The sequence below is a fragment of the Acanthochromis polyacanthus genome, chromosome 15, assembly GCF_021347895.1.
Source record: "Acanthochromis polyacanthus isolate Apoly-LR-REF ecotype Palm Island chromosome 15, KAUST_Apoly_ChrSc, whole genome shotgun sequence".
Taxonomy (NCBI): Eukaryota; Metazoa; Chordata; class Actinopteri; family Pomacentridae; genus Acanthochromis; species Acanthochromis polyacanthus.
In genome coordinates this window covers 16,513,316-16,540,624 of record NC_067127.1, presented here as the reverse complement: position 1 = coordinate 16,540,624, position 27,309 = coordinate 16,513,316, and the positions used below count along the sequence as shown (strand labels likewise).

Below are 27,309 nucleotides of genomic sequence, written 5' to 3'. Positions count from 1 at the left end.
TGGCCTACGTGCAGAAAGAACACTAAAAGGAACGAAGCATCCCTCCTCATGGGGACATCCTGACCTAGTCTCATATTTTTGGGTAAAGATAAGAGAAATACTAGCCTCTGTTAGACCTCGAGAATATGAGGTAATGGTGTAGAAGTGAAAGTTGGGGAGCGATGAAAGTAGGAAGGACCGGGGGTGTCACCTACCCCAGCCAAAATAGTATAAATGAGTCAGCATTCTGGCAGATATTTAGAACATATCTCCGGAGGTATTTTCTCAGTGTTTTACCTGTCATGTGCAGAAATAAACACTTTTGTCTTGGCATCTGAAGACTGACTCCTGGACCTCTTTTTCATCTTTTTCTGGTGAGACTTAGATTATTTTACAACAAGAACCTAGCAATGATTTATAAGTGTTAGTATTACTGAAGTGAATAGATTAGTGATTGACCTTAAGTAGTGGACATCTGGCCCAAGCCACTACACTCCCACCTCTAAAAAAACTGGAGGACATTATTCCTTCTTGTACAACAGTATATGTAAAAAAAAAACTTGCACAGAAGATGAATGACCATTAGACCACAGATTGTTTTATTTTTCACTTCCACCTTCCATAATAAAAAAAGAAAAGTGCCATGAAAAATGGAATGTAACGTCATTGTAAGTGTGAATACACTCAACCATTCCAGCAAACAACAACAAAAAAAGTATTATCCAGCTGACATAGCTAAAAAACATGATTATTTGTAAAAACGGACCGATGTAATTCATGTCGTATTCACTGATTATAAAACTCGTCTTTTTCCATCAAGTACAGTTCCACATATACTAGAAAAGCACTCAGTTCTTTGCCAAGGCTGTTCATTCCTTGTATCATTTCTGAAGGCTGAAGTCTTTAAAAAATCTGGGGTTCCAGACTATAAGCCGCATCACTGCCAAAATCTAATCAATTGATCCTTGTGTCATTTCTGACCTTTCCTGAAAATTACATATTTATCCATGTTTGAGTAATGTTGCTAACAGAGAGACAGACAAATCAACGCCGATCATCACATAACTCTGCTGAGGATTCTGCTTGGTGGAGTAATAAGTATGATGTGAACTCATGCCATACAACTTATTAAAAGACATTCCAGTTATTATTTAAAACCTTCACAGCCTTATATAGCGTTACGGCGGATAAACAGTGGTACTTGTTGGACTTTGATGAGTGTTTCTGTGTTTCCTTGCAGTAATCAGACACTGTGACTATCACGTTGTATCTTTTCAGGCATCACGAGTGACTGTTTGCACTCTTCCAAGTCAGTCTTCAGTTTACTTGCCTCTGGTCGGTCTTCTGGTTTCACACACAGCATTGACTTTATAATTTGGCTCTGCAACAACAAAACAACAGAAAGAATAGCCACTTACACTTCTATCAAGTTCACTTCTCTCCAAACTTTACCTGTCCTGCTTCATATCTAACACTTTTATGCACACAACAATCTGGTTCTGACCATTTAAGAATCTGAGATTAATTGTTGCACCACAGAAAACCCCCTTTTCCACAGCCTCAGTTTCTGCCCTTTTAGTGGCCTTCACAAGTGACTATTACCCACGAGAAAATACCGCTTCATGTGTCAAACAAAGTGAAATAATGTTGATGTACCTCTTGCTGAAAATGATGAGAAAATCCTTCAGGAAGTTTCTGGTTTCGGACATCCTCCCAAATCTAAAGTTCAGGAAGAACATTTCAAAAGTGTGACATAAATAATAAATAAGCTCTTGATTAAACTTTTCATATCAAAGCAGACATTTAGACTCAGAGCTCAAATGTATATGATGAACTTAGTTTCGGCTGAAACCCATTTAGCTGCTTCAGTTTTAGGGTCCTGGTCTCGTGCATCTCGTGCATTCTGCCTCTGTCACAGACTTGCTGGGACACTTGAAAAGAGCAGAGCCATTGATTGTGTTTACATGTCCACCAGTATCAATGTTGTGATGCTCATCACAGTTTGACATTACTGGAGATGTGGTGTTTACATGGAGCACAGAGAGCATTCCAGTTACTACTGTTTGTGCAGCTGCCTGTGATGTTTACGAGACAAAATTGAAATTTGTCTGGATTTCCATTAAGCCTATCCTTAAATTAATCTCAGTGTGGCTCCTGAAAATAAAGTCACTTTGGCTTACAGCGGGCTTAGCACTGTTAAATCCCAACACTGTATTGTGGACTTGGCTTATACATCTTATTGCCAGCACTGGGAGATAGGGGTGACAGGAAAAGTTAAACCTAATCTCCACTTGTCAGGCTGTCAGTGCCACTGTTTAGGACAAGGAATAGCTGAATGAAGATACTCAGCCATGACTGGTAGGATAGCTTAGTCTTTAGTTAACCTTGCACAGGTTGTCTGACACAGTTGAACCATAAATGAGACCAGAAGAAACAACAATGTGAGCACAAGTTCCATTACTGATAGGAGTGGCCTCAGTCAAAGTCCTTATAGGCAAGTCTCGTCATGTTTTCAGCCAGCTAACAAGACCAGATTCCAATCTCAATAATAAATCAAAGAGTCATAACGACATTTTAAATGGTCATAGGACAAAAAAACTGCAGGTATAGAAACACAGTTTAAAAGATTTAATGACTCTGACCAAAAATAAGGTTTAAAAAGTGTTTTACCATACAATTTGGACTTCATCTATTTTCTTTCTACAAAGTTTGGCAACACCGCGCTTGAGTCTGACTGGATGTTTCCCAGTTTGGCTGTTACAAAGCAGACAACTGGCTTTGTGGGGGTAGTCGTTAGGCATACAGTATGTCATGCAACTGCTATACTTATCAAACACTCCCATAGATTGCTACTCATTATTCTATAAGTGGCGAGTCTCTCCTTCATCACGTCTCGCCAACGTATTGTACAAACTGTGAAGTTGTGATGAATATCACTTGGGTGCTATCTAGTTTGAGGTTTGCAGAAACACAATCCAAAAATGTCTATGTATGTTCAGTCATGGTGTTTAAGGACAAAGCTATGACCTGCTATATAAAGTCCCAAGTGAGGAGGAAGTCATTTAGACACTTTATGTTTGTGATATGTCACTTGGGTGAAGCCATGCCTGTGGAGGTAGCCGCTAGCAGTCACAAACAGAGACAAGATGACATGGTCATCAATATCCCCCGCCACATGTGATGTCTATGAGTCTATATGCAAAATAGTGATAAAGGGCCATAACTCTGTTAAATATTATCGCACAGGTCTCATTTTCGAACTTGATCAAGGTGTCCATGGTGTGAAGCTACATACTAAATTGTTAGCTGTAAAATTAAACGTTCACTCACATAGTGTGCATCTCCTGGGGGCTAAGCCCCCCCTGTCCTGAAAACCTAGTGCCGCCCTTGCAGCAGTTTACAGCTTGTCAGCTGCAGTCGCGTTCTGTCGCTAATTACGGGCTAAATGTGAATGCTAGCTCAAAAGTAACCGGATGGTGAGTGGCAGGATGAGTCACGGAAGAGGTCGGTATGTTTAATGTTGCTATAGAGTGAAAAATGACCGAGAAACGGCAGTTTTAAAATCGCTGTGTGTGAAGCAGCACAAGGCCTAAATTTGCATTGAGCCTTATGGAGGGCGATTCAGGTTCCCACGTCAATTAAGGGCTGGCGCGTGACGTAACAATGTGCCAGGTGAACAATGTCGGACTCATATGAATGTAGAGAGTCTTTACTATAGTCTGTGAAAGGATTGTCCTTGTAGTATGTACCGTTTGGCCAGGATGGCGATTTAAGTAAAAAAAAAAAAACGGACAGATTTTGTCCCTCTCCACACTCTAGTACCAGAGGAGCACATGCTGTAACATGGGATTTTTTGCTCAACCTAGGGGCTTTTGGAGCCTCCTGTATGGAAAACCATAAATCCGACCATCACAATATGTACATGCCTGAAAAGAAGAGAGTTGGGGCTTTTTTTTAAGACTAAAATGAAGTCTGTAGGTAAAAGTATGGCGAAGCAGTACTGTAGCGTTTGGAAAACAGTGCATGACATGGTCATCAATATCCCCCGCCACATGTGATGTCTATGAGTCTATATCCAAAATAGTGATAAAGGGCCATAACTGTGTTAAATATTATCGCACAGGTCTCATTTTTGAACCTGATCAAGGTGTCCATGGTGTGAAGCTACACACTAAATTTCATAATCCTAGCTGTAATAGTTTCCGAGAAAAGCTGTCCCCTTCATCTCGGACGGACGGACGGACGGACGGACGGACGGACGGACGGACGGACGGACGGAGGCCAAACCTATATCCCCCTTTTCCACTTCGTGGAGGCGGGGGATAATAAGATGCAAAATGCAACAGTATCCTGGTTTCTTTCAAAATACTTCAGCAGATATAGCTGCTGAAAACTAAGGAAAGGGCGTATTCATGTTTCCAAAATGTTTACATGTGCAAATATAAAAGTAGGAAAAAGCAGATCATAGTCGGAATGTTTAAGTCTATGTAAATCAGTAAATGGTAACAGTAAATTCTGTAAAGACACTTTACTAAAATGCCTGATACTTTACCAATCTTTAAACCAAATTCAAAGACATGTGATAGTAAACAATTAAAACTAAAAAATGTAGCATCTTCTAAGAAGGTGTCTGTGAACAACTCACCGCTAGTCTTTCATGGCCAGTAGAGATGTTCCAAAGGAGTTCAAAATATATCAGCCCCAATGCAAATATGTCCACCTTCCGGTCATATGTGTTTCTGCATTTCTGTCATTAACAAGACCACAGTAATAACAAAATCAATTCAGTCGTTAACCCTCCTGTTTTCCTCATTTACAGGCACAAAAAAAAGAAAAATATCGTTTCCTTGTCTGAAAAAAAATAAAAAATTCAGGAAAAAAATTCCTCAAATTTTTGAAAATTTGCAAAACCTTCAGGAAGAAAATTCCAATAATTCCTTAAAAAGTTCCTTGGATGTTTTATTCTTTAAAAAAATCCCTTAATTTGGTAATAAAACTCTTGTAAATATTTTTTTTTAAAAAATGAGTAAAAATTTTCCAAAAAATCCTAAAACTATCTGAAGTGATTACACACACGTACACATATATACAGTATATCAGTAAAACTTCTAATATTTTCTTTAAGAACATTCATATAAACATCATCCAAAATCCAGCGAATTTTTAACATTTCTTTTTTCTCATCAAAAAATGTTCAAAGATTTCCAAAAATGTTGAAAATGTGGACATCAGAAGTTTCACTGTGAAAATATATATTTTTTAAAAATGGGTCAATTTTGACCCGCAGGACAACACGAGGGTTAAAATCTCCACAGCTAACTGCAGTATGATGTTCATTTATACAGCAAAAGATGAAGTTCATGTAAACAGAGCTGATCTCACCTGCTCAGGAGCCATGTAAGACGGGGTTCCTTTGTACACTGTTCTCTCCATCAGGTTCTCGGCATCATCATCATTCTCAGCAGTGACCAGACCAAAGTCTCCAATCTTCACTTCTCCATCACGCCCAAACATGATGTTGGCAGGCTGACCGCAGAAAAGAAATGATCACACATTTGTACAACTGCCGTCATAAAACATTCAATGATTTTACCCACGCTGTCTCACCTTCAGGTCTCTGTGGATGAGCATCTTGGAGTGAATGTACTCGACCCCGCTGACTAGTTGTGGGGCAATGCTTAGACTTTCTTCTCTTCTTTTGGAGTCTCGCAGAGATTTCTTTACGTTCTGAGCGTTCTTCTCATAAATCCACACTCTCAGTGTTCTGGTGTCACATAACTCCATCTGAATATAGAGATACTTGGTGGATGAATCACTGGAAGACCTAGAACAGTAAGAAAAAGCAGAAGGTGAAACGATCTCTGTTTATAAAATGCAGAGACACTATTTTAGTGTTAGTGGATGAGCCTTACTGTGTGGCGGTGCTACTGTCAGTGTGACTCTCCCAGTGGTATTCTGAATCCTCCTTCCAACACGTGTAGTATCGAACAATGTTAGAGTGGTCCAGGTCTGACAATGCCTTCACCTCTCGTAGAGCTTTCCTAATCCAAAGGAGTACAAGAAAGGGGCTGAGCTAATAAAGCTTTCAACTTCTTCTGCATTTATGACCACCTAAAAACACCATGCAGCACTCCAGAAAACACAGTAAACCTCATGCAATACTCAACTTACTCTTTGTAGCGAACGATCTTTATAGCATAATATACGTCCAGGAGTTTATGTTTTGCCTTAAAAACATGACCGAAGGCTCCTTTACCGAGCTGCTCTATGGAATCAAAATCAGTTGTAAACCTGTTGGAAATATGAAATTGTGTTTCAGACTATTTATTTGTACACAAACACTATACAACATGTGTGCAGTGTCTTCATTTTCCATACCTTGAGACTGACTGACTTGCTGTTTTCTCAATCTTTGTACTTCCTGCAGTCTTCAGCTTGAAATTGGGCATCAAATCCTAAATGAAAGTCATCATATATAAGCTAAAATATTAAACGAGAACAGACTCAATAAGCTAGCAGGATTATTGTCCTTACTTTACCTCTTTGCTGCTTTCGTTATCTTTTGGGAAATTTGCTGCAATACTAACAAGAAAATGTACAATCAGTGGTAATATCAGATGAACTATTATGTAGCTTTACAGTGAGAGTCAGAGATGACTAACCTCATTTTGATATCAGGGCTTGCATGCTTTGCAATGAAAGACAGAAAAACAACTGTTATATTTAAGCATGCAGCCCTTAATAATCCATTGATTAAATAAGAAAAATGGCACAAGGTCCTCCTGAACTTATCAGTAATCTGAGGATCTCAGAGCACAATGCAAAAATATGATTTGATAAAATTGTGTCCTGAGAACTAGACCAACCTTCCTAAAAGTACTGACACACTCTCAGTCTTGTAACACTATTTTCTATGTGATTGGTCCACCAAATACAACTGTAACTCTCAGGAATCACTAATCCATTCATGTCTTTTGTTACTGTCTGGAATATCAAGTAATCAAAGTCAGTTTCAAAAAATTTATCTTACTTAAAACTGATAAAAATTGACACAATTTTTGCAATTGCATGAAAATTACAAACAGATGAACCATGGCAGTATTAAATTCATTTACACTCACCGGCCACTTTATTAAATACGCCTGTTCAGTTGTTTGTTAACATAAAAGGCTAATCGGCCAATCATATGGCCACAACTCATTGCATTTAGGCATGTAGACGTGGTCAAGATAACTTGCTGAAGTTCAAGCTGAGCATCAGAATGGGATAAAGGGGTATTTAATGTGCATTTACTTTTAATGTGACGTGGCTGTTAGTGCCAGACGGGCTGGTCTGAGTATTTCACAAACTACCGATCTACTGGATTTTCACACACAACAATCTCTAGGGTTTACAGAGAATGGTCCCAAAAAGAGAAAATTTCCAGTGAATGGCAGCCGTGTGGATGAAAATGCCTTGCTGATGTGAGAGGTCAGAGGAGAATGGGCAGACTGGTTTGAGATGATAGAAAGGCAACAGTAACTCAAATAACCACTCGTTAGAACCAAGGAATGAAGAATACCACCTCTGAACGCACAACACGTCCAACCTTGAAGAAGATGAGCTACAGCAGCAGAAGACCACACTGGATGCCACTCCTGTCAGCTACAGGAAACTGAGGCTACAGTTCTCACAGGCTAATTAAAACTAGACAATAGAAGACTGGAAAAATGCTGTCTGGTCTCAGTCTTGATTTTAGCTGTGACATTCAGACGGTCAGAATTTGGCGTAAAAAACATGAAAGCATGGATCCATCCTGCCTTGTATCAACAGTTCAGGCTACTAGTGGTGGTGTCATGGTGTGGAGGATATTTTCTTGACACACTTTGGGCCTCTTGGTACCAACTGAGCTTCGTTTAAATGTCACAGCCTACTTGAGCATTGTTTCTAACCATGTCTATCCCTTTATGACAACATCTTCTGAGGGCTACTTCCAGCAGGTTAATGCACCATGTCACAAAGCTCATATAATCTCAAACTGGTTTCTTGAATGTGACAATGAGTTCACTGTATTCCAGTGACCTCCACAGTCAAGCGATCTCAATCCAGTAGAAACTTTGGGATGTAACAGGAGACTGGTATCATGGATGTGCAGCCGAAAAATCTACAGTAAATGCATGATTTTATCATGTCAACGTGGACCAAAATCTCTGAGGAATGTCTCCAACACCTTGTTGAAAGTATTCCACGAAGAATTAAGGCACTTCCAAAGGCAAAAGGGGGTCCAACCTTTTACTAGCAGGGTGTAGCTAATAAAGTGGTCAGTGAGTGTATAGTGTAACTTTAAAATGAAAACAACACACCTGATCCTCCGGAGGGTTTAGTGAACTGCTTGTTGATTTTGGAAACCCAGAATCCCTTGAAAAACACAATGAGACGTTAGTGGTGTACTCTCAACATTCAAACTTCATCGTCCAATGTACTGCTCAGTCAGTGCCTCACAGTGAGCTTGATGGTCTGGACGGCTTGGCTGGTGCACCGTCATCAGACGCAGCTGACCAGTTTATCTGAAGATACAAAAGAAGTGTTTGGGCTGTTAGAAACTATAGTCATGGTACCCAGCCAAGTTGTTTTTGCAGCCCAAAGTTTTTCATAAATAAATGTTAACTATAATTTTCTCACTGTCAACAAACGCCATGAAAACGCCAGTTAACCTATGTAGTGTAATTCTACAAAAAGTAGTGTTTTTGCAATAAACTTTACATATGCATGTGGGACTGATATCTTCCAAAGATCAGAGGTAAAGGTGTGAAGTCACACTTAATCTTACAGAGAAGTTTGTCTCTGATACTCCACCCCGCAGGGGGAAAATAAGGTGGTGGTCTAACTGTCAATACTAGAATATTGTGAAACTGGTAAAATCTAGGTTTTCTGTCATGTCCTAACTCTCTAACACAATTCTCTGTTTCAAACAGCGCCACTGTTGACCAAAAACTAAGAAAAAATACATCACTGAGTCACAATGCAGTGCTGGGTCATGGTTTCTTCCAAAAAGAAAGCCACAGTGAAAAGCCAACAGTGGAGCTGGGTGATTCATTTGTAGTAGTTTTTGGACAACAGAAGAACTGTATGACACAGTGGAATAAGCTAACTCAGCCCGTGGACACACCGACCATGTTTTTGGGAACAATTCCTTTTCTGTTTTGCTGTTCTCATGGGATTAGTTGACAATAAGGACAACGTGAAAAAAGCCTCCAAAGTTATCCTTTAATAACTGATTTCCATATTTATTGTTTATTTTGTCTCATACGTTTGAATTTGCTTAATTTTAAGATGAGAAACATAAAAACTCAAGCAGGGGTTGGTTCACCAAAGAAAGCCTGGTCAAAGTATAATGTGGGTCATAGATTTTCATACAAATGTGGAGAAAATATTGCTTTAAAACGATGCAAAAAAAAATTTATACTTTAAACGTAACCGTTAGCAAAACTGCCAATGGCACACCAAATAATACTAAAGAAACAGGAGAAAAGGTGCAGATGGGGAACTCCAGATTTAGAAATAAAGTCACAGGGAATGTGAAAGCTCCTTGATAACCTGACAAAGGACACGGCAAGAATGAAGATGAGGACGGAGTTGCTAAATAAGAGTGAAAATGCAGAGTTACAGATGTTTTATCGTGAATCTCCAATCTGTAGGATGCCACAGCCTGATACTACAGGAACTTTCAGGAAAAGGATTTGAATTGAATTTGAATTGTCACTCTACAAATCTTGCAGCATGCCGAGTCCTTAAACTACCTCAGGTTGCCATGGTGCTTGCTGAGGAGCTATTTAAAATCAAAAGAACAGAAAATAATAAATACCTTGCTGTCATAGTCTGACTGTTCCTGAAGAGCATCCCAGGCCAGCTGGGCTGCATTTTGTTTGGCCTCCTTGACATTTTTACCCTCACCAACGGGGTATTCCTTGTTGTTAATCAATAATTTGTGGAAAAATCTGCAATATTTAGATCATCATCATGCTTTCATTACCACCATTCAGACTTTTTTAGTGTCTACTCATGTTACAGAGATTCAGTTTGACTTACTTGCGGTTATGAGGTGGGCCAGATCTCCCAGCTTCCATAAATGTACAGGTGCGGTTTGTTTTCTGACAGTAGTTGTGAACAATCCCTATGAAATTTGTCTCTGCAAAGCTGCTCTCTTTAGTCCTTACACTCAGGTTTTTTGTGAGATCACTGCAACAACAAGAAAAAAAACAATTATATCTTTATTAACCAAACAAAAGCAAAAACTAAACAATATTTTACTCAGTGTTTCACAGTCAGAAAGAAACCAAAGTGAGACCATGCATTCTGAGCTCACCAGATGTCTGCCACATTTTTGTTCAATTCCTCTCTTTGTTGACTTGATGTGTTGCTATCTTTCTCCTCTCCAGTCTTAAAAAACAAATACACACACACACACATATAAGACTAAAACATATGACTAAACATTCAGTGTTTCCCCAACACTGACTGCCTAGTTTTTGAGTTGCTTTGAGTTGGGTTGCAGTTTGGGTGTTACAAGACTGTACAGAGTGCAATAAAGTGTACGGTTTATTTGCTTTTGCACATCACTCTTGTCGCGTCAGGAGGACTAATTCCTCTCTGGCAGCCAGCATAGGTCAAAGACTATCCTCCTGTGTTTGTAAGCTGGCGAAGATGTAACGTTATCAGCAGCAGAGCTCCGACTGCCATGCACATATTCCAGGCTCGTTGCCACTGTGGCCAGATTCAGGATAGGAAAACTTAAAAACCGAGATACTTTGGCCGAACTTTCAGACATTCAAGTTTGCAATTCAAGTAATGCATTAAGTTGTGTCAAACTGATTTAGGTCTTGTCTTCACCTGCCTCTCTTACCTTTGTAGTTCTACTGCCAAATATCTCATGGTATACCAGTTTAGCTGCTTCCTCCTTAGCTTCCCTCTTTGACTTCCCAGATGCAGGGGGGTACTCCTTATCACCAACCACAAACCTACAATATCTGAAGCAAAAAATACATATATATTAATCAAGCTTAAACAGTGAGCACACAGCTACAAATGAAACTGGATGCAGTGCAGAGACTCACTGAGTTGTAAAAAGTGGTCCAATCTTAGATGACTCCACAGACCTTACATTCACCCTGTGCTTCTGACCGTATTCATTTAGCCAACCTACGTAGTTGGTACTGCTTAAGGTTGTCTGACGAACTGGTGTAGTAGAAGCTTCAGCTGCATGTTCTGTCTGCCAGGAAATCAACAAACGTAGAGAGTACATCAACACAAAAACCACACATACAGTCAATGACGAAATAATGTCATCATCTTACAGAATCAGCTGTTTCCTCCAATAAGACTCTCAAGGCGTTTTTAGCTGCATTTTGTTTGGCTTCCTTCTTGTTCTTGCCCACTCCATCAGGATAGGCCTTACCATTGACGACAACTCTGAGGGTAAACCTGAAAAGTAATGAGGAAACCTTTGTTAATCTGACAAGAATGTGTTGTGATGGAGGGGCAGAAATGGATCTGCAGAACTGACATGCTATCCTGATAGTCCATCGTTATGTGTAAACTAGAAATGCTGGAACACAAGAATACAGTCATATATTCTGTTACATCTGACTCACAAGGACAGTATCACTGGCTAGTGGTTGTCACTTCACAGCTAGAAGTTCCTGGGTTTGCATCTTGGGCTGGGATTTTACTGTGATGAGTTTGCATGTTCTCCCTGCACAGCATAGGATCTCACTGGGTTCTTTGGCTTCCTCCCACAGTCTAAAAACATTCTCAGGTTAACTGGTGATTCTAAATTGTCCGTAGGTGTGAATGGGAGTGTGCTTGGTTGTCTGTTTTTCTCTGTGCAGCCCTGGGATAGACTGGTCCCCTGCCTTGACCCTAAGTCAGCTGGGATAGACTCCAGCCCCCCTACGATCCTACTGGGGATATATGTATAGATAATGGATGGATGGATGATTGACAAGGAGGGGCCACACTATCAATGATTGTTTATCAAGTTGGACTATCAGAGTGATTTTTTAATCAGAGGTAAGGACAGTGGCTGTGGTGTGAGGAGGCCTGCTCCTAGGCTGGTGCGTCCACACCTGAAAGAAAGAGAAGAAAGGCAGCAGAAGACAGGGGGAGGAAGGGAGAGACAGTGGATCAAGTGGGCGAGGCTGGGATTTCTAAACATGGATGACAGGATGGTAAGTTTTTGAGGTGTGGTCCTGCTCCTGAGCTTCAACCAAAAATGTTAACTTCAAATAATTATGCATATGTATGTTACAGTTACATTACTTTTAATGGAGCTCACTTATTATTCTGTACGTAATCATATTAATAATCTTAATTCGATCTTGGAGGTATATTAGGAATGCATGTGTGGCAAATAAGCTAGATATGTGACAACAACACACTAAGGAGGACGGATCAGCATACATGAGGACACTGAATGTCATAAAGCAGCAATAATAATACAATACACCTCATGCCAAATTAATAAAATATGTCAAATATATAAAACCCTCTTGGAAGAGTTACAGTGCTGACACTCATGTTAAAACACTATTCTCTGTCAAACCAAACACCCACATGTCTCCATGATGTCTTCCAGTCCTACATGTCTTTGCAGATGCAGCACTGAATGTGTTTAACTCACGTTTTAATGTGGTCAGGTCCAGCAGATCCCACGTCTTCATATCTCAGCACCAGACGATTCCTCTGGACGAACTCGTTCAGTTTAGCGACGTAGTTTTCAGACTCCATCATGAAAACTCATACCCGGCAGCCGGAATGTCAACCTAAACTACATGAAAATTGCACAATAAACGCTCATCTCATCATAAAAACTCCATCTTTTCTGTTTTCATACCGACTGTACTTCCATGACATGCAACTTTCGTTTTCTCCATAAACGTCACGGTGCCTTCATTTAATGTCGGAGATATCAGAGACTGTGTTGTTCAATAAAGTTAGAAAATAAAAAAATACAAATGTCTCGAATGCCAAAGTGGTTCTGGAATAAACCAAGTGGAAGCTAAGTCCATACAGTCTGCGGGTGTAACACTGCGACAAGCTAGCTGTTCATTTATCAGCTCGGTCAACCAGTTTGGTAACGGTTTTTATGTATGTTTTTTATTTTTGCCCCCTACATATTTACATTTATTTTTTGTGTGGCTTGTAACAAAAATATAAATCTCCCTGCTATTTATCTTGTCCAACAAGTAAACAACTACTAGTCCCAAGAGGTTTTCATGCAGCTACTGCAGGTGAGACTCATGGGAACTGTAGTCACAACACTATAGATGACATTTTGACCTGATAGTTATCACCATAGACATATATACTATATATGTCTATGGTTATCACCATGAAACATTGGGGCAATCATTTTAGCATTTGAAGCTATGTTACGTTCAAAATATGTTACGTTTAAATATACAGACAGTTAAAATATACACACAAAGCTCACGTATCTAAAATGTTAGAATTTCCATACATTTTTAAGAAGGGAATTTTAGATATCTCTTTTTATCACTCCATAGATAAGAAACCAGTGTCAACAGCCAGATTTTCATCATGCTTTTTGACATAGATGTTCTGGCGCGTGCGCGTATAAACCTTTGAAGTCTGGTTCAAGTATGGGTCACAAAAGTGGAGATTTCTAGCTTGAAGATGAGAAAAAAATCGTATAGAGGAAACCGGCTGTAAAGATATGCATTGTAAAATCTCAAATTTTCTATTTAAAATTTTTCTTTTTTTACTGGCAAAAGTGTAAACAAAGAGATATTATTAAACTTCCAGAAGTGATTAATTAGTCTAAGACAAATATAGAAAAATAACTAACTCTTCAGAAATGTTTACATGTGTAAATGTAAAAATACGAGCATTTGCTACTTAAAGTGATTTTCTGGAACTAGGAAAAAAGTTTTACGGCCTCATTTAAACGTAAAGACGAAGCAGACCATCTGTTAAGTGCTTCAAAGCCTGCAGCACTGAGTGAAATTCAAAACTAATACAACAGTACAGTATTTACCACACAAATGACAGGTACATCCTGGTGGTGAATTGTTTTATTCTCCAACTCAGCCTATTTATTACAAAGCAAAGCTCATAATATGACACCAGTTTAAATACATGACCATTTCCAGCTCAGAACATTATGTAAATCGTAGCTAATAAAATTATCAAGCACATGATTATTTAGAACAAAGGCAGACAAAGGTGAATCAATGTAAACTGACTTTTTATAGTCCCCCTCCAGTGAAAAGTTTTTTTAACCTTGCTATATGTCCATATGGTGCTTTTGTAAGCCTAAATCATAACTGAAATAAGACTACTGCCAAGCATTTCCACCATAAACCTGCAGTGGAGGAAGAGATTGTTTTGATGGAAAAAGGTCTAAATGTGTAACCTTGATACACAGAGATTTTGTTGTGTCAGTTTTTAGTTTTTAGGGCTTTAGTCAATCAATGGAGAGGGCCTTTAATGTCAATATACATTGGGATTCCATATTTTATAAAACGCACAATCGTCGTCTTGCTACGCTGTCCAATGTTGACATGGTTGGTAAGTGACCCTGGTCAGCATTTTGAAGAGATCTTAAGAAGAACACATAACCATGAATCGCTGTCCTTTGCATAGTTGTGGCTCTGAAGTTAAGAGCATTATGTTGATATCAAAGAAGTTCATAAAAAAACAGATGTAAAAAAACAGATTTTTGTATTTTCCTATAACGTCTCACAAGTGTTTAAGTTATTCAGTTCCATTTTTTGAAAGATTCTATGTGGTGAATGTCTGAGCCCAGTTTTCCATCTGTGTCTTCAGTGCACTTGCTTCAGGTCGATCTTCTGGCCTCTCACTCAGCATTAACAGAATTATTAGGTTCTGCAAAAAACATCAAAATGACAGATACTGAGATCACTGTACCAACAGCAATATACATTATTTCTGAAATTGTTCAAACACAAGATTCCTTTTCTCAAAATATTATGTGTTTTCCCTGATCTTTGATGAAAACCTTCTTGACTGTGCAAATCTATGCATCTCACACTCCAACACGGTCTCACGGGGATTCGTGAAACTGTTACGTAAATTTTTTGTTTCTTTTTCGTGCGCACCAACACGATTTCGTCATGTTTTTCGTGCCGCTCACCACGAAATGTTTTTCGTGTTGCTCACAACGAAACCCGCTGTGGTAATCACAGCTGAAAGTGGTTTATACCAGCGGATTCATGACGATCTAAGCTGTCCATCGGCGTATACTGCTTGTGTGATCGCGTTTGCGGCCGCCGGCCGCCGGACATTCTTGAAATTCCTATGCAAATTGGGAAAAAAAAAAAAAAAAAAAAAAAAAAAAAAAAAGGTAAGTGTACCACCGGGTTATGGTTATGGTTAGGGTTATGGTTAGGGACGATGTCATGCAAAATATAGCGTTGGATTCGCCATGGTTTTACATTAAAAATATAATACACACATTCGTTTGAAATACGTTCTGGGTGGCACGAAAAGTCCGCCGTTTAAAATACATTGGTGCGCATTTCGTGGTGAGCGGCACGAAAAACATGACGAAATCGTGTTGGTGCGCACGAAACCGAAACTAAAACTTACGTGACAGTTTCACGAATCCTCGTGAGATCGGGCTGCACACTCAGCACTGCCTCGTTGGTGACAAAGTACCTGATCCTCAGTCACACACTCCTTCATGTGGCAATTTGATCAGTTATGAACATGAAAATATTACTTGTAATATAAATATACCTCTTGGGGGAACTTTGGTGAAAATTCTTCAGGGAGGATCTGATTTCTGGCATTAATTAAAACCTAGTATTAGAATGATAAAAGTTGAAAAAAATGTTAGTTTGGAAAAACAACAACAATAACAACAAATAACTGCAATGACAGCCACTGAAAATAATTGCAAGATATCGATCAACCACAGAAAAGTAACTTTGCATTTGTATATAATAATCATGTATTTTAAGCCAACATTGGGCAAACCTTTATAAAATTTAAAGCAGACTGTTACATTCAATACTGACTCACCTTTCCTCTTTCATGTCCAGAAGAGAGCTTCCAAAGGAGCTCAAAATATATCAGCCCCAGCGCAAATATGTCCACTTTGCGGCCATAATCTTTGCTCCTCTGTCACAAAACAGTAACACAGTGTCTTACTTGACCCGTAAATTAGTGTTAGAGATTATATTACCAACGTGCACTTGTCAAGTAAAAGAAAAATGGTCATTTTCACTACTTTGATATTGCAGTTAAATTTTAAAGTTGAGATCTATTGTCCTATAGCTGTAAAGAAAACATCACAGCACAAGTACTACTGAAACAACAACAACAATAATAATTAATGAAGATGGTAAAAAAAAAAGTCACAGTTGTCTTATCAAACATCAGTATATTTTTCTGTATACAGTTTTTATTTTCAACTGTTTAAAGAAAAGAAGCTTTCCCCAGGATGTCGCAAATTTAACTGTCTCTAGACTCCATCCATCCATCCATTCTCTATACACTGCTTTATCCTCACTAGGGTCGCGGGGGGGTGCCAGAGCCTATCCCAGCTGACTCGGATGAAGGCAGGGGACACCCTGGACAGGTCGCCAGTCTGTCGCAGGGCTACATATACAGACAAACAATCACACTCACATTCACACCTACGAGCAATTTAGAGTCATTAATTAACCTCAGCATAGTTTTGGACTGTGGGAGGAAGCCGGAGGACCCAGAGAACATGCAAACTCCATGAGGCCCCTCTTCTTGCTGCAAGCCGAAAGTGCTAACCTGTACTAACCACTACTCCACTGTGCAGCCGTCTCTAGACTCCCATAACCTTAAATTTGTATGATGAACTCTTGGAAACACATCCACCTTTGTCAAAAGAAAAAAGAGAACTAACTAGGATCTGGCATCCAATGAGATTCTGATATATATATACACACACACACACACACACACACACACACACACACACACACACACATATATATATATATATATATATATATATATATATATATATATGTGTGTGTGTATAAGAATCAAAAGTTAATGTCAGCATGGACTATCTCACTTGTTCAGGAGCCATGTAAGATCTGGTTCCTGCTCTGCCTGATCTCTCCATCTGTTTGTCGTTGTCATCATCATTCTCAGCAGTGGCCAGACCGAAGTCTCCAATCTTTACTTTTCCATCTTTTCCAAACATGATGTTGGCAGGCTGACCGTTGAAGAAAAAAAAAAGACATTTTAAACATTATTTAACTTATTTAATCACAGAAATGTCTGTCTCTTCCTGGGCTTATTCGACAGTAGAATCCCAGCAATTTTTGTACTTTGAGTAAATCACAGTTAGAAGCAAAAAGGAGAAAAATTTAAAGCACCAGTACTTATGTGAACTAGCAGTAGCTGTCCTCGTGGCTCTCACCTTCAGGTCTCTGTGGACGACCTTCTTGGAGTGAATGTACTCAACTCCACTGATTATTTGCTGTGCAAGATGTAAACTTTCTGCCCTTCTCTTGGTCTCCTGCAGACTCTCCTCATTCTTCTTATTTATCCAGTCTTTGAGTGTTTTGGTGTCACACAGCTCCATTTTAATATAGAGGTACTTTGGTGACAACTCACTGGAGGACCTAAAAAAGACACTTATCATTACAAATCTGTTTTTAAAATTACATTCAATACATAAATTCAGTAAAGAAAAGACTTAAACAAGGAGATGAGCCTTACTGTGAACTGGTGGAAGTCTCAGTTGTGATGTCCCACTGGGGTTCTGAATCATCTATCCAACAATTGTAGTATCGAACAATATTATCGTGAGAGATTTCACCTAATGCTGTCACCTCTCGTAGAGCTTTCCTGATCAACACAAAAACATGTCTCAGTTAATAAAAAGTTCTTGCTCATCCTGCTGTGTACACTGAAAACTTCCAATGCACACTGGACTTACTCTTTATAGCGAACAATCTTTACAGCGTAATATTTGTCCACCAGTTTCTCTCTTGCTTTATAAACATGTCCAAAGCCCCCTTTAGCGAGACATTCCATGGAATCAAAGTCTGAAGAAAACCTATATTGGCAAGATAAAAATCAATTACAAGGAATAAAGCACAGACCCATCGTGTGAATGAAAGTAAATTTTTTTTTCATACCGTGACAGAGCTGATGTCTCACTTTGTTTGTTGTCTGTGTTTTTGTTTTTAACAGCATCCTGAGAAAATACATGAGAAGACATGACAAGGATTTCAAAGACTCAATATTGCTAACAAAATCCAAAATCCAACGGCTAATTGGGCATCACATAAAGTAAAGGCGAACTCTTTCAGAAGTAGGATGTCTGATGTGTTGTCCACCTTGTTGAAACAGTCAAAGTGTAGTTTTTGAGAGCCGCTAGCCTTAAGATAGAAGAAAGAAAGATTCTGGGGTCAAAAATATACATAAAGCAATTGTTGATATTTGATTAAATGTCTTTTAGCCATGCTTCTGGTAGAATCTTTGACCATTCCTCTTGACTAAATGTCATTTCTGATATTGTTTCTTCAGCACAGTCCACAACTTCTTGGTGTGGTTTCAGTCGGGTTATTCCGTATCATTTCAACCAGTGGTCCCCACCCGACCCTCTCAGATTTTGCTAAGTTTTTACATACATTTAGTACATTATATATGATGGGAAAATCCGAAATTTGAATGCTTTGTTGTCATTAGTTTCAAAGTTATGGCCATTTGAAGTAGGTAGGGGGTACCCTAAAATTGCGGCCAAAATTAAGACTTGAAATTTTCGACCATTTTCAGACTTCTATAACTTCTGAACAACAAAAGATAGAGATCTGAAATTTTCTGAATCATTTCACAGTGACCTATAGTCCTCAGAAATGTGAAAATATTTACTTTATAATTGCATGTTACAGAGAATGACAAAGTTGCGATTTTATCCATCACGAACTTCTAAACTGCTACATTTGGCCACCCATTACACCAAAACTAATCATCACATCCATTAGAAATTTTATGTGGTATAATTTGGCTATCTAAGGATTGGATATGTATAAAATGAAAGTGCTATGGTATGTAATGCATGAAATATGAACAGCTAAAATTCAAAAATATCTGTCCGACTTTCGGATTCAACGCCAAATGTCCATAACTTTGAAACTAATGACAATAAAGCATTCAAATTTTGGATTTTCCCATCATAGATAATGTACTAAATGTATGTAAAAACTTAGCAAAATCTGAGAGGGTCAAGTGGGAAGTTTTCTTAAAATTGGTTGATTTCATACGGAATGACCCAGTCAGTACTTTGGCAAGGCCCATCTAAAATTCGAATTCTAGCTTTTAATTCCAAGTGCTTCTGAGGTCAACCTCCTCGATGAATTGCTTTTTCAGAGCTGTAATCAGCTTCTTAGACTTCCCCACTGTAGTGTTTGAGGCTGAGTGTAATGGGTATATCAAATACGCCCTAAATTAAAACTGGCTCAGAGGAGTCGGCAGCTGTAGTCAATTTTAATCATTAAAAAGACACTAAGAGGCCGTACCACTAAGAAAAAATGGTTACAGCTTTCTACATCATCAAAATTGATATTTCAAGTTGCTACATGTATATTTCTGACCCAGCATATTTTCTCTTATTTCCAGAAGACCTACAATTAATTAAAGAACCAAAATCCATGATTGTTTTCTTTTGTGTGAAAGCCACATGTGTTTTGAAGATTCCATCATACAGAAGTCAGAATTAAAAGGGTCACTGAAAACTCAAGACTGCTCTGATATCCATGATCTTTTCAAGTGTATGTTCACTTTTTTTTCACAATTGCACCTGCAGCTCTCTATATTTCTTGTCAACGTAAATCATTGCTTCTTGATTTCATTGCTATCTTTATACACACATAAAGCAGACTATAGGTAGATGATAGAATATTATTTTTGATCAATTTCAGACTTGATAAGATTAAGAACAAAACAACAGACCTGATCCTTGGATCGATGAGATGAATCTGTGAACAATACGGAGTCACTTGTAGACGTTTGCATGCTTTGTGACGATGCTTCAACAGACTCCCTGCCAAAATACGATAAAGGACATGAGTACAGCTTTCTCAGTTCTAAGCTGAACAGTCGGCTTTAATACTGGTAATAAAAAATGTCTTACAATGAAGATGGAGTTGACAAAATGGATGGTGGACTGTCTACAGACACAGCTGACCTGAGAGACACCTAAAATTCAATCATAGTCTGTGTGAAATTGGGAACCATGTACATTTTTTAATTCCGAAAACAAGAAAATGACACCATCCAACTCTTGGTGTTCTTTGACTTTACAAAAAGGACAATAAAAAACAGAGACCTGTGTCTTAGGAGTGTCCAATGAATCTGTCAATGCTACCGAATCACTTGTGCTTCTTTGCAGGATTTGTGAGGATGCCTTAAGGGATTCCCTTGGAATTACAAAGAGAGATGTTAGTAAAGTATTTTCTGTATCAAACTGCATCATCTGCTCTACATTTAATCTGCTAATTGCTTACAGATTAGCTGTTGGTGACGACATTGTTGCTGCACCGTCTTCGGACATGGTTGACCTGAGGGACACCTAAAATGTGGAAAATATGTAACATTATTAATTAGCTAGTGTTGAAATTGTTTGCCACCACTCTTATTATGTAAAGTATTACCATCCGGTTCTAAACATGGCAGTCTGCATCAGTTCAGACAGAAATCAGGAAATATGTTGCTCCACGGTCTGAGATTTGTTCAGATTTCACTTATTTGTTGTTTGGGATTAAAATCTAAGTTCTGTTTTAATATTCTGGTTGAAATTTGAAAATGTCATGTTTGCAGACTTGGAATTTTTTTGTATTTTTACCTACATTTTAGGGTGCAATATCTATGGAAATATAACTCCCACAGCTGTGAAATTAGGTGACAACATTGTCTCACTTGACTGAATGGCTCCAGTAGAGGCCAATACAGACCAAGTACAAAAATTTCAAATAGGGGTGACACTGGGACCCAAAATGTCCTCTGTGTGTGTTTATATATATATATATTCAACAGCTAGAAACAGTTTGAGGCCTGACTACGAGCATTGAACATTTCTGCAACTCTGCTAAAGTGTTCCAAGAAGTAAATTTTAAAACAAATATGACTGTTAATCTAATTACGTGACACAATAAAGCTATAGCAGCACATTAAAGCAATGAAAACATAAATACCTTGCTGTCCCAGTCTGACTGTTCCTGAAGAGCAGCCCAGGCCAGCTGAGCTGCCTTTCGTTTGGCTTCATCGATATTTTTTCCTTTCCCCTCAGGGTAATCCTTATTGTTGATCACTAATTTGTAGGTAAATCTGTGTAAACAGGGAGGAAATATTAAGATTTGAATCAACTTTAACACACTTTAATATTCATCAACGCTTCAAAAAGTGTGCCTTTCATTTGAATTCAGAATACACACTTTAGTCACACTTACTGGGGATTGTGTGGAGGACCAGACCTATCCACCTCAATGAAATTAAGGATTCGTTTTGTTTTTTGACAGTAGTGGTTCACAATTCCAATGAAATTTGTCCGTCTTTGGTCTGTGATACCCAAACTCTGACATGCGAGCTTGGCTGCTTCCTCCTTAGCTTCCTTCTTTGAGATCCCATAGCCAGTTGGATACGTCTTACCATCAACTATAAAGGTACAGCATTTTCTAGAACATCATGAAAACCATGATTAATTTTAGAAATAATAGTAAATATGATTTCCAAATAAGTGTAAAGCTTACCTAAACGTCATAAGACATATTGACTCCTGAGGTTTAATGGTGATCTTCCTCTTCTGACAATAAGTATTGAGGCTGGTCACATAGTTGGTATCAGATGTACTTGTCTGAAGAAGCTGCTGTGTTAGATTTTCAACCTAAAACAAAAAAGGGAAAAAAACAGAAACTTCACCTGCACTGTAAACTAGTCGTTCTGTCACTTGTTGACTACACAGGAGCTGATAATCTTACAGAGTCAAGTGGAGCTTGTGCCATCTCTGACGAGTATCACCGTTTGGCTTCCTGGTTAGTCTTCACCCCACTGCGGGCACAGTTTACCTTTCAGGACTGCTCTAGAGGGAAATTTTCAAAGCTTTGGTTATACAGGCAACTTGATTGTGGTGACATTGGTGGGGATACATTAAAAACACGTAGCTAGAATTAAAGACAAAGAAAAGTATCTACAATTTAATAGATTGATTTGGAGGAATGTTTAGATTCCTGATTCCTAGATGTAGGCTGTCAAACTAAATGCTGCTTTGGGGTACTTTACAATATTACTGAATATTTGTCCTTCACCACATTGCATCTCTACAGGGGAAATTAATTGATTTGTAATAGTGCAGGATTTAAATTGTGGTATCAATAAGTTTACAAACTTCCTGTGTGACAGTCACAGTGTAGATGGTGTCCCATGTTGTGATCCTCCATCATGTTTCAAATATGTACACAGGAGCTAAAACGCGCCCTTAAAAAATTGATTGCAAATCAAAAAATGGCATAATCTGTTAGAAAAATTGCAGTCAGACACCAAGATCATCTTGTAAATTATCATGGTTCGGAAACAGGTTATTCCAGCACGCTAGTTTCTGCTGCTGCTTCTTTATTAACACACCTTATTTTTTATTGTCATAACAAGTGACTTTATAGTCTTTGCTCAAACCATTCTGTTCATTGAAGAGGACAACATTGAATTCACTTTAATAATATCTTTTTTGCAGCTGCTTATGAAACCTTGTGGATGAAGTAATCCATCACATCGCCTAAAACGTTTCTTATGCTGTGGTAGTATACAGTACTCCATAGACAGTAATGTCAACTCAAACTACACCTCAGATGTATTTTTATATGACTGCAGCAGCTCTGATTGGCGCTGATAATCCAACCACAGCATGACACAAACACAACTACGGAAAGATTAGCATTAGCTAAGTGTAGATCCAAGCTTGGGTGCCAAAATCTTTTTCCACTCACGTTTCGTCGTGGTCCAGGTCTCCACAACTAAGTTCCTCACATTTCAGCTCCCACTATGTATCCCATCGTAAACGACGAAGCAGTGAAACTTCAGTTTAAAAAGCTGCGACAACAAAGTGCCAAACATTTATCTTTTTCCCGTAGTCATTACTTTCACGTTTCTGTGACTGTAGGCGCCATCATTCAGGTGCCTTTTCCTACTTTAAGTTTCGATTTCTCCTTGTTAATGTCATGTCCACGCCTTCAGTGTACACGACACATATGAAGGCGGAACTTCATCCACAGAAAGTCACCGGGGCTACTTTCGGGCAAATGACACAGTGCTGCAATATCCCCCTGATGTCATCAGCAATTATGTGTTTAACGTCAATAAGATATCACACATATAGCAGGTGCTTGAACCCACAGAATATAGATCACTTCTTTTCTGAGTTTGCCCGGTGATGCCAGGAAGAATTTAAATGCCAGAGATCCTCTGTAATGCTAAAATAATAATAACACATCTGTGCAGGATCAAAAATAAATCATTTGCTCCAGAAATGTCCCCAAGTTTTATCAGTATAGTCTGACAAACAAAAAAAAGTCTCCCCCCTCCAGACAAACACACACGTGAATGCACTAAAATATGCACATGAAGTATTATACCATTAAACATGCACTTTTAACTAGCACTAACCAAACCAAGTGCATTCCAATCAAAAATGTTTGCTTGTTTTGAATGTTTGACCTGCAATGAAGTGTGAACTGCGGTCTGTTTCTGTACTACCAATGTGATGAACTGCTCATCTGGCACATCATAAATCCTACATCTTCATGTTAACAGGGTTGCCTTGCAATTACTGTTTTAAGAAATAATGGCAAACTCATCCAGTACAACCATTTGCTTCATGATGGTGATTTTTTTTGGAATTAGCTAATATTTTTGAAAGACTATTTAAAAGTAAAAACGAAGCAGATCATCAGTAAAGTGCTTCAAAGCCTCCAGCACCGACTGAAATTCAAACTTGCACAACAGTATTTACAAGACAAATGACAGTTACACCCTGGTGGTTGATTGTTTTATTCTTCAACCCAGCCAAAAAATTACAAAGCAAAGCTCATAATGACATCCGTATAAACACATGACTATTTCCAGCACAGAATAAAATGTAAAATGTTGCACAAGATTTCTTAGAGCAAAGGCAGACAAAGACGAATCAATGCTTAAGTCACATTTTAAGGAGCCCAACGGTAAAATGAGTGAGAAATGTGTGAAATAAGCAGTCAGCACAATTGCCAAGTATTCCACCTTAAACCTGCAGCGAATTGATGACAGTCTGAAAAACATGGATTCATACTTTCAGGGCTTGAAACAAATCTAAGAAGTCCATCCTGCCACTGTGGAGCTCAGAGCAGTTTTACAACATTTAAGCAGAGTAGTAGGTGAGCCGGTGTGCTCAAACTGCAGTGAGATGGAGATAGAGCCAGAGACTTCATATATCAGCACATTGTAGAGAAAGCAACAGCGTAGGGTTACATCAAAGCTATTTTAGAGGAGGAAGGGATTCTTTTTATGATTTAAAAATAGATAGACCCCTGTCACCACTCTGAGGTGCTCTTAAGAAGAACATTGCTTCAGGTCAATCTTCTGGCTTCTCACTCAACATTGACAGAATTATTTGGTTCTGCAAAAAACATTAAAAAAACAGATACTGAGATCACTGTACCAACAGCAATATAAAATATTACCTGTCCTTCCTGATCTTTGATTAAATTTTTGTAAGTGTGCAAACCTTTGCTCCTTAAACTCAGCACTGCCTTGCTAGTGACAAAGTACCTGATCCTCAGTTATGAACACGAGAATATTACTAAGAATTATAACTCTTGGGTAGCCTAGCCGCGTTAGACAACCCACGGCAACGAATTTAATTCTCTGCCAGGGTGGGTCTAGTTACCCTCCATAAGGCTTGAGGCTGGATTCTCCTAAAACTGGCCGGACCAATCACCATGAAGTGTAGAGTCAGAAGGCGGGCGTAACTAAGTGACGACAGAGGCGCGACAATCTGACAGAAACAACCGGCGCACGATAAACAGTTATCTTTCGACTCGGCTTTGGCCACAGCCCTTAAAGATTTGAAGCTAAAATTCACTTGAAAGATAAACAAAGGACGGCACTTAAGTGTTTCATTGAGAAGAAAGACGTATTTGGACTTATGCGATGGGATATGGCAAATCCTTAATATATCAGTTGGCTCCGCTGGTTGGGAAGGCTAATGGGCTTAGCCACAATCCGCCGGCGCTCTGGGAACTCTTGTCAGCCTATTCATTGCGCTGATTGGTTGTATACCTACCCAGTTGCTGCAGAGTGATTTGAAAGACAACTTTTTAGCCCGCCTCCCTCCCTGTCGAGCGGCCCCTAGACCCTTGTGCCTTCAGAATTCAGAACATGGGTCTAGCGCGGCTAGGCACCTCTTGGGAAACGTCACTGAAATTCTTCAGGGAGCCTCTGATTCTGACATCAGGCCAAACCTAGTATTCATGTGTGGATAAAAAGTTGAAATAACCATGTTAGCTTGCTTTAAAAAACAACAACTGATATCTAGACTGTACTTTCGATGCCTAAAGAAAAGGTATCAATCACTGAAAGTAACTTTGCATTTGTATATAATAGTCACGTATTTTAAGCCAACATTGGGCAAACCTTTATAAATTTAAAGCAGACTGTTACATTCAGTACTGACTCACCTTCCCTCTTTCATGTCCAGAAGAGAGCTTCCAAAGGAGCTCAGAATATATCAGCCCCAGTGCAAATATGTCCACTTTGCGTCAGTAATCTTTGCTCCTCTGCCACAAAACAGTAACAGTGTCTTACATTACCCGTAAACCAATGTGACTCAACCTGAAGACTTACAGCTTGCATGTTTGCAGTTGTCTACAGGAGCCCGTAACCCTGCTCCTCAACCAGGTTTTCCTTCACACACCTCTTAGCTCCCCTCCAAATGCTGCCCATATCTCCTCTCCAGGTTTTTCTGCTCTCTCTTTCTCCTTCATGCTTTCTTTAATGCCTCCTCCCTCTCCTCTCTCCTCCTCCTCCTCAGAAGATCTTAGTTGAATTGACTGGTGTGATTTGTTTGATTAGATGGGATCAGATTTTATTGGAATGAATCTGATGTGATTTTGTCTGACCTTATCTAACTTTACTTGAATAGACTTAATTAGATTCAACCTATTTTTTCTTGAACAGATGTTATTTGAATTAACTTCATTTGGCAATTTTATTTGATCCAAATTACTTTTATTTTAATGTAAGTGTTTTAATCTAATTGGATTACTTGATGGTATGGATCTAATCAAATGTGACATGGCTTGTTGGATGAGAATGCTGTCCTTGTCACTGTGACTCAGGCCAGGGTGCTTAGCAGAGGTTTGGGTGGATCTGAGAGGGATAGCATATCAGTCAGTGACAGTCCACTCTGTCAGATGTTAAAAGGATGCAGGCAGCATGTGGCGGTGGTTCATATGTCTTTATGCACCCACCCTGGACCCCTAGTGGAGTCAACAGTGACAACGACCAGAATTCACAGAGGAAAACTTTAAAACAGATGCTAATTTTATACTCTTCATGCTGTTGGGCTGCTGATGAATATTTTTAAGATAGTTAACTGCCAAACATGCTCCTTCAGAAATATTTTGTGTCCTTTGGAAAAATCTAGATGATCAATGTAGTATTTCTATTCTAATCTGAATTGCTTAAATTCAGGTTAGAAAAGTTCAGTCATACTTACTGAGGGTTATGTGGAGGACCAGACATTTCCACTTCAATGAAATTAAGGATTTGCTTTGCTTTTTGACAGTAGTTGTTGACAACTCCAAAGAAATTTGTCTTCAGTGCCTAAAACAAGAAACAGAAACTCCACTTACAATGTGAGCTAGACTTTAACAGATAATTCATTATGTGCTTGTTCAGCACACGGGAGGTGAAAATCTTACAGAGTCAAATGAAGATAGTGGCTCCATCTTTCACGAGTATCTCAGAGCGTTTTCTGTTCTGTTTGGCTTCCTGCTTAGTTTTCACCCCACTGTGGACAGAGTTTACCATTCAGAACTGCTCTAGTGGGAAATTTATGAATCTCCGGTTATACGGGCAATTTGACGAGGTGATGGATACATTAAAACAAGAAGCGAGATTCAACACCAAAGGAATGTAGCCACAGGAAGTCACTTGCACTTACAAAACATAAATGATTTCCTCACTGCTATTTATCAAGAATGAACACTGGTGATGTGAGGCATTCTGATGTCAGAGATCTTCCTTAATGCTAAAATAACAGAATAAATCTGTGCAGGATCAAAAGTA

The 27,309-nt window shown here is 38.9% G+C and overlaps 2 protein-coding genes across 3 annotated transcripts; both read right to left on the bottom strand.

Moving 5' to 3' along the window:
* Positions 1-555: 555 nt before the first annotated feature.
* On the bottom strand, positions 556-13,008 carry LOC110949319 (interferon-induced, double-stranded RNA-activated protein kinase). Its single transcript, XM_022191283.2, has 19 exons — positions 12,638-13,008; positions 11,313-11,439; positions 11,073-11,227; positions 10,862-10,985; positions 10,325-10,398; positions 10,048-10,197; positions 9,824-9,956; positions 8,461-8,525; positions 8,322-8,376; positions 6,642-6,667; positions 6,519-6,561; positions 6,358-6,434; positions 6,151-6,270; positions 5,892-6,020; positions 5,587-5,803; positions 5,362-5,505; positions 4,625-4,726; positions 1,636-1,698; positions 556-1,360 (listed from the first exon to the last, which is right to left on the bottom strand). Exons 1-19 carry the CDS (start codon positions 12,745-12,747, stop codon positions 1,223-1,225), a joined length of 2,052 nt encoding a protein of 683 aa, XP_022046975.2. The 5' UTR covers positions 12,748-13,008; the 3' UTR covers positions 556-1,222.
* Positions 13,009-14,033: 1,025 nt separating this feature from the next.
* On the bottom strand, positions 14,034-27,297 carry LOC110949320 (interferon-induced, double-stranded RNA-activated protein kinase-like). 2 transcript variants are annotated; one of them, XM_051959691.1, is made up of 18 exons: positions 26,943-27,297; positions 26,738-26,844; positions 25,698-25,796; positions 22,974-24,637; positions 21,972-22,072; positions 21,744-21,877; positions 21,444-21,668; positions 21,189-21,321; positions 20,502-20,566; positions 20,324-20,414; positions 20,129-20,193; positions 19,948-20,038; positions 18,132-18,190; positions 17,930-18,049; positions 17,710-17,838; positions 17,408-17,612; positions 17,057-17,200; positions 15,978-16,122 (listed from the first exon to the last, which is right to left on the bottom strand). In XM_051959691.1, exons 5-18 carry the CDS (start codon positions 21,993-21,995, stop codon positions 16,009-16,011), a joined length of 1,599 nt encoding a protein of 532 aa, XP_051815651.1. In that variant the 5' UTR covers positions 21,996-22,072; positions 22,974-24,637; positions 25,698-25,796; positions 26,738-26,844; positions 26,943-27,297; the 3' UTR covers positions 15,978-16,008. The 2 variants fall into 2 exon arrangements, with proteins under 2 accessions (XP_051815650.1, XP_051815651.1); XM_051959690.1 differs by lacking the exons at positions 25,698-25,796; positions 26,738-26,844; positions 26,943-27,297 and adding exons at positions 14,034-14,865; positions 15,739-15,801 and having other exon boundaries at positions 16,024-16,122; positions 22,974-23,626.
* Between the last annotated feature and the right edge of the window lie 12 nt (positions 27,298-27,309).

Bases quoted from the DNA above. Each gene is read 5' to 3' on its own strand.
- LOC110949319 (XM_022191283.2), bottom strand. From the start codon at position 12,747: ATGATGGAGTCTGAAAACTACGTCGCTAAACTGAACGAGTTCGTCCAG. The intron at 10,198-10,324 runs GTGAGCTCAGAA...TTGTTGTTGCAG, and splicing joins AAAAATGTGGCAGACATCTG to TGATCTCACAAAAAACCTGA. The intron at 6,435-6,518 runs GTAAAGTAAGGA...ACTTTCATTTAG, and splicing joins ATAACGAAAGCAGCAAAGAG to GATTTGATGCCCAATTTCAA.
- LOC110949320 (XM_051959690.1), bottom strand. From the start codon at position 21,995: ATGGCACAAGCTCCACTTGACTCT. The intron at 21,669-21,743 runs GTAAGCTTTACA...ATGATGTTCTAG, and splicing joins ATATGTCTTATGACGTTTAG to AAAATGCTGTACCTTTATAG. The intron at 18,191-19,947 runs GTCTGTTGTTTT...GTATTTTCTCAG, and splicing joins CTCATCGATCCAAGGATCAG to GATGCTGTTAAAAACAAAAA.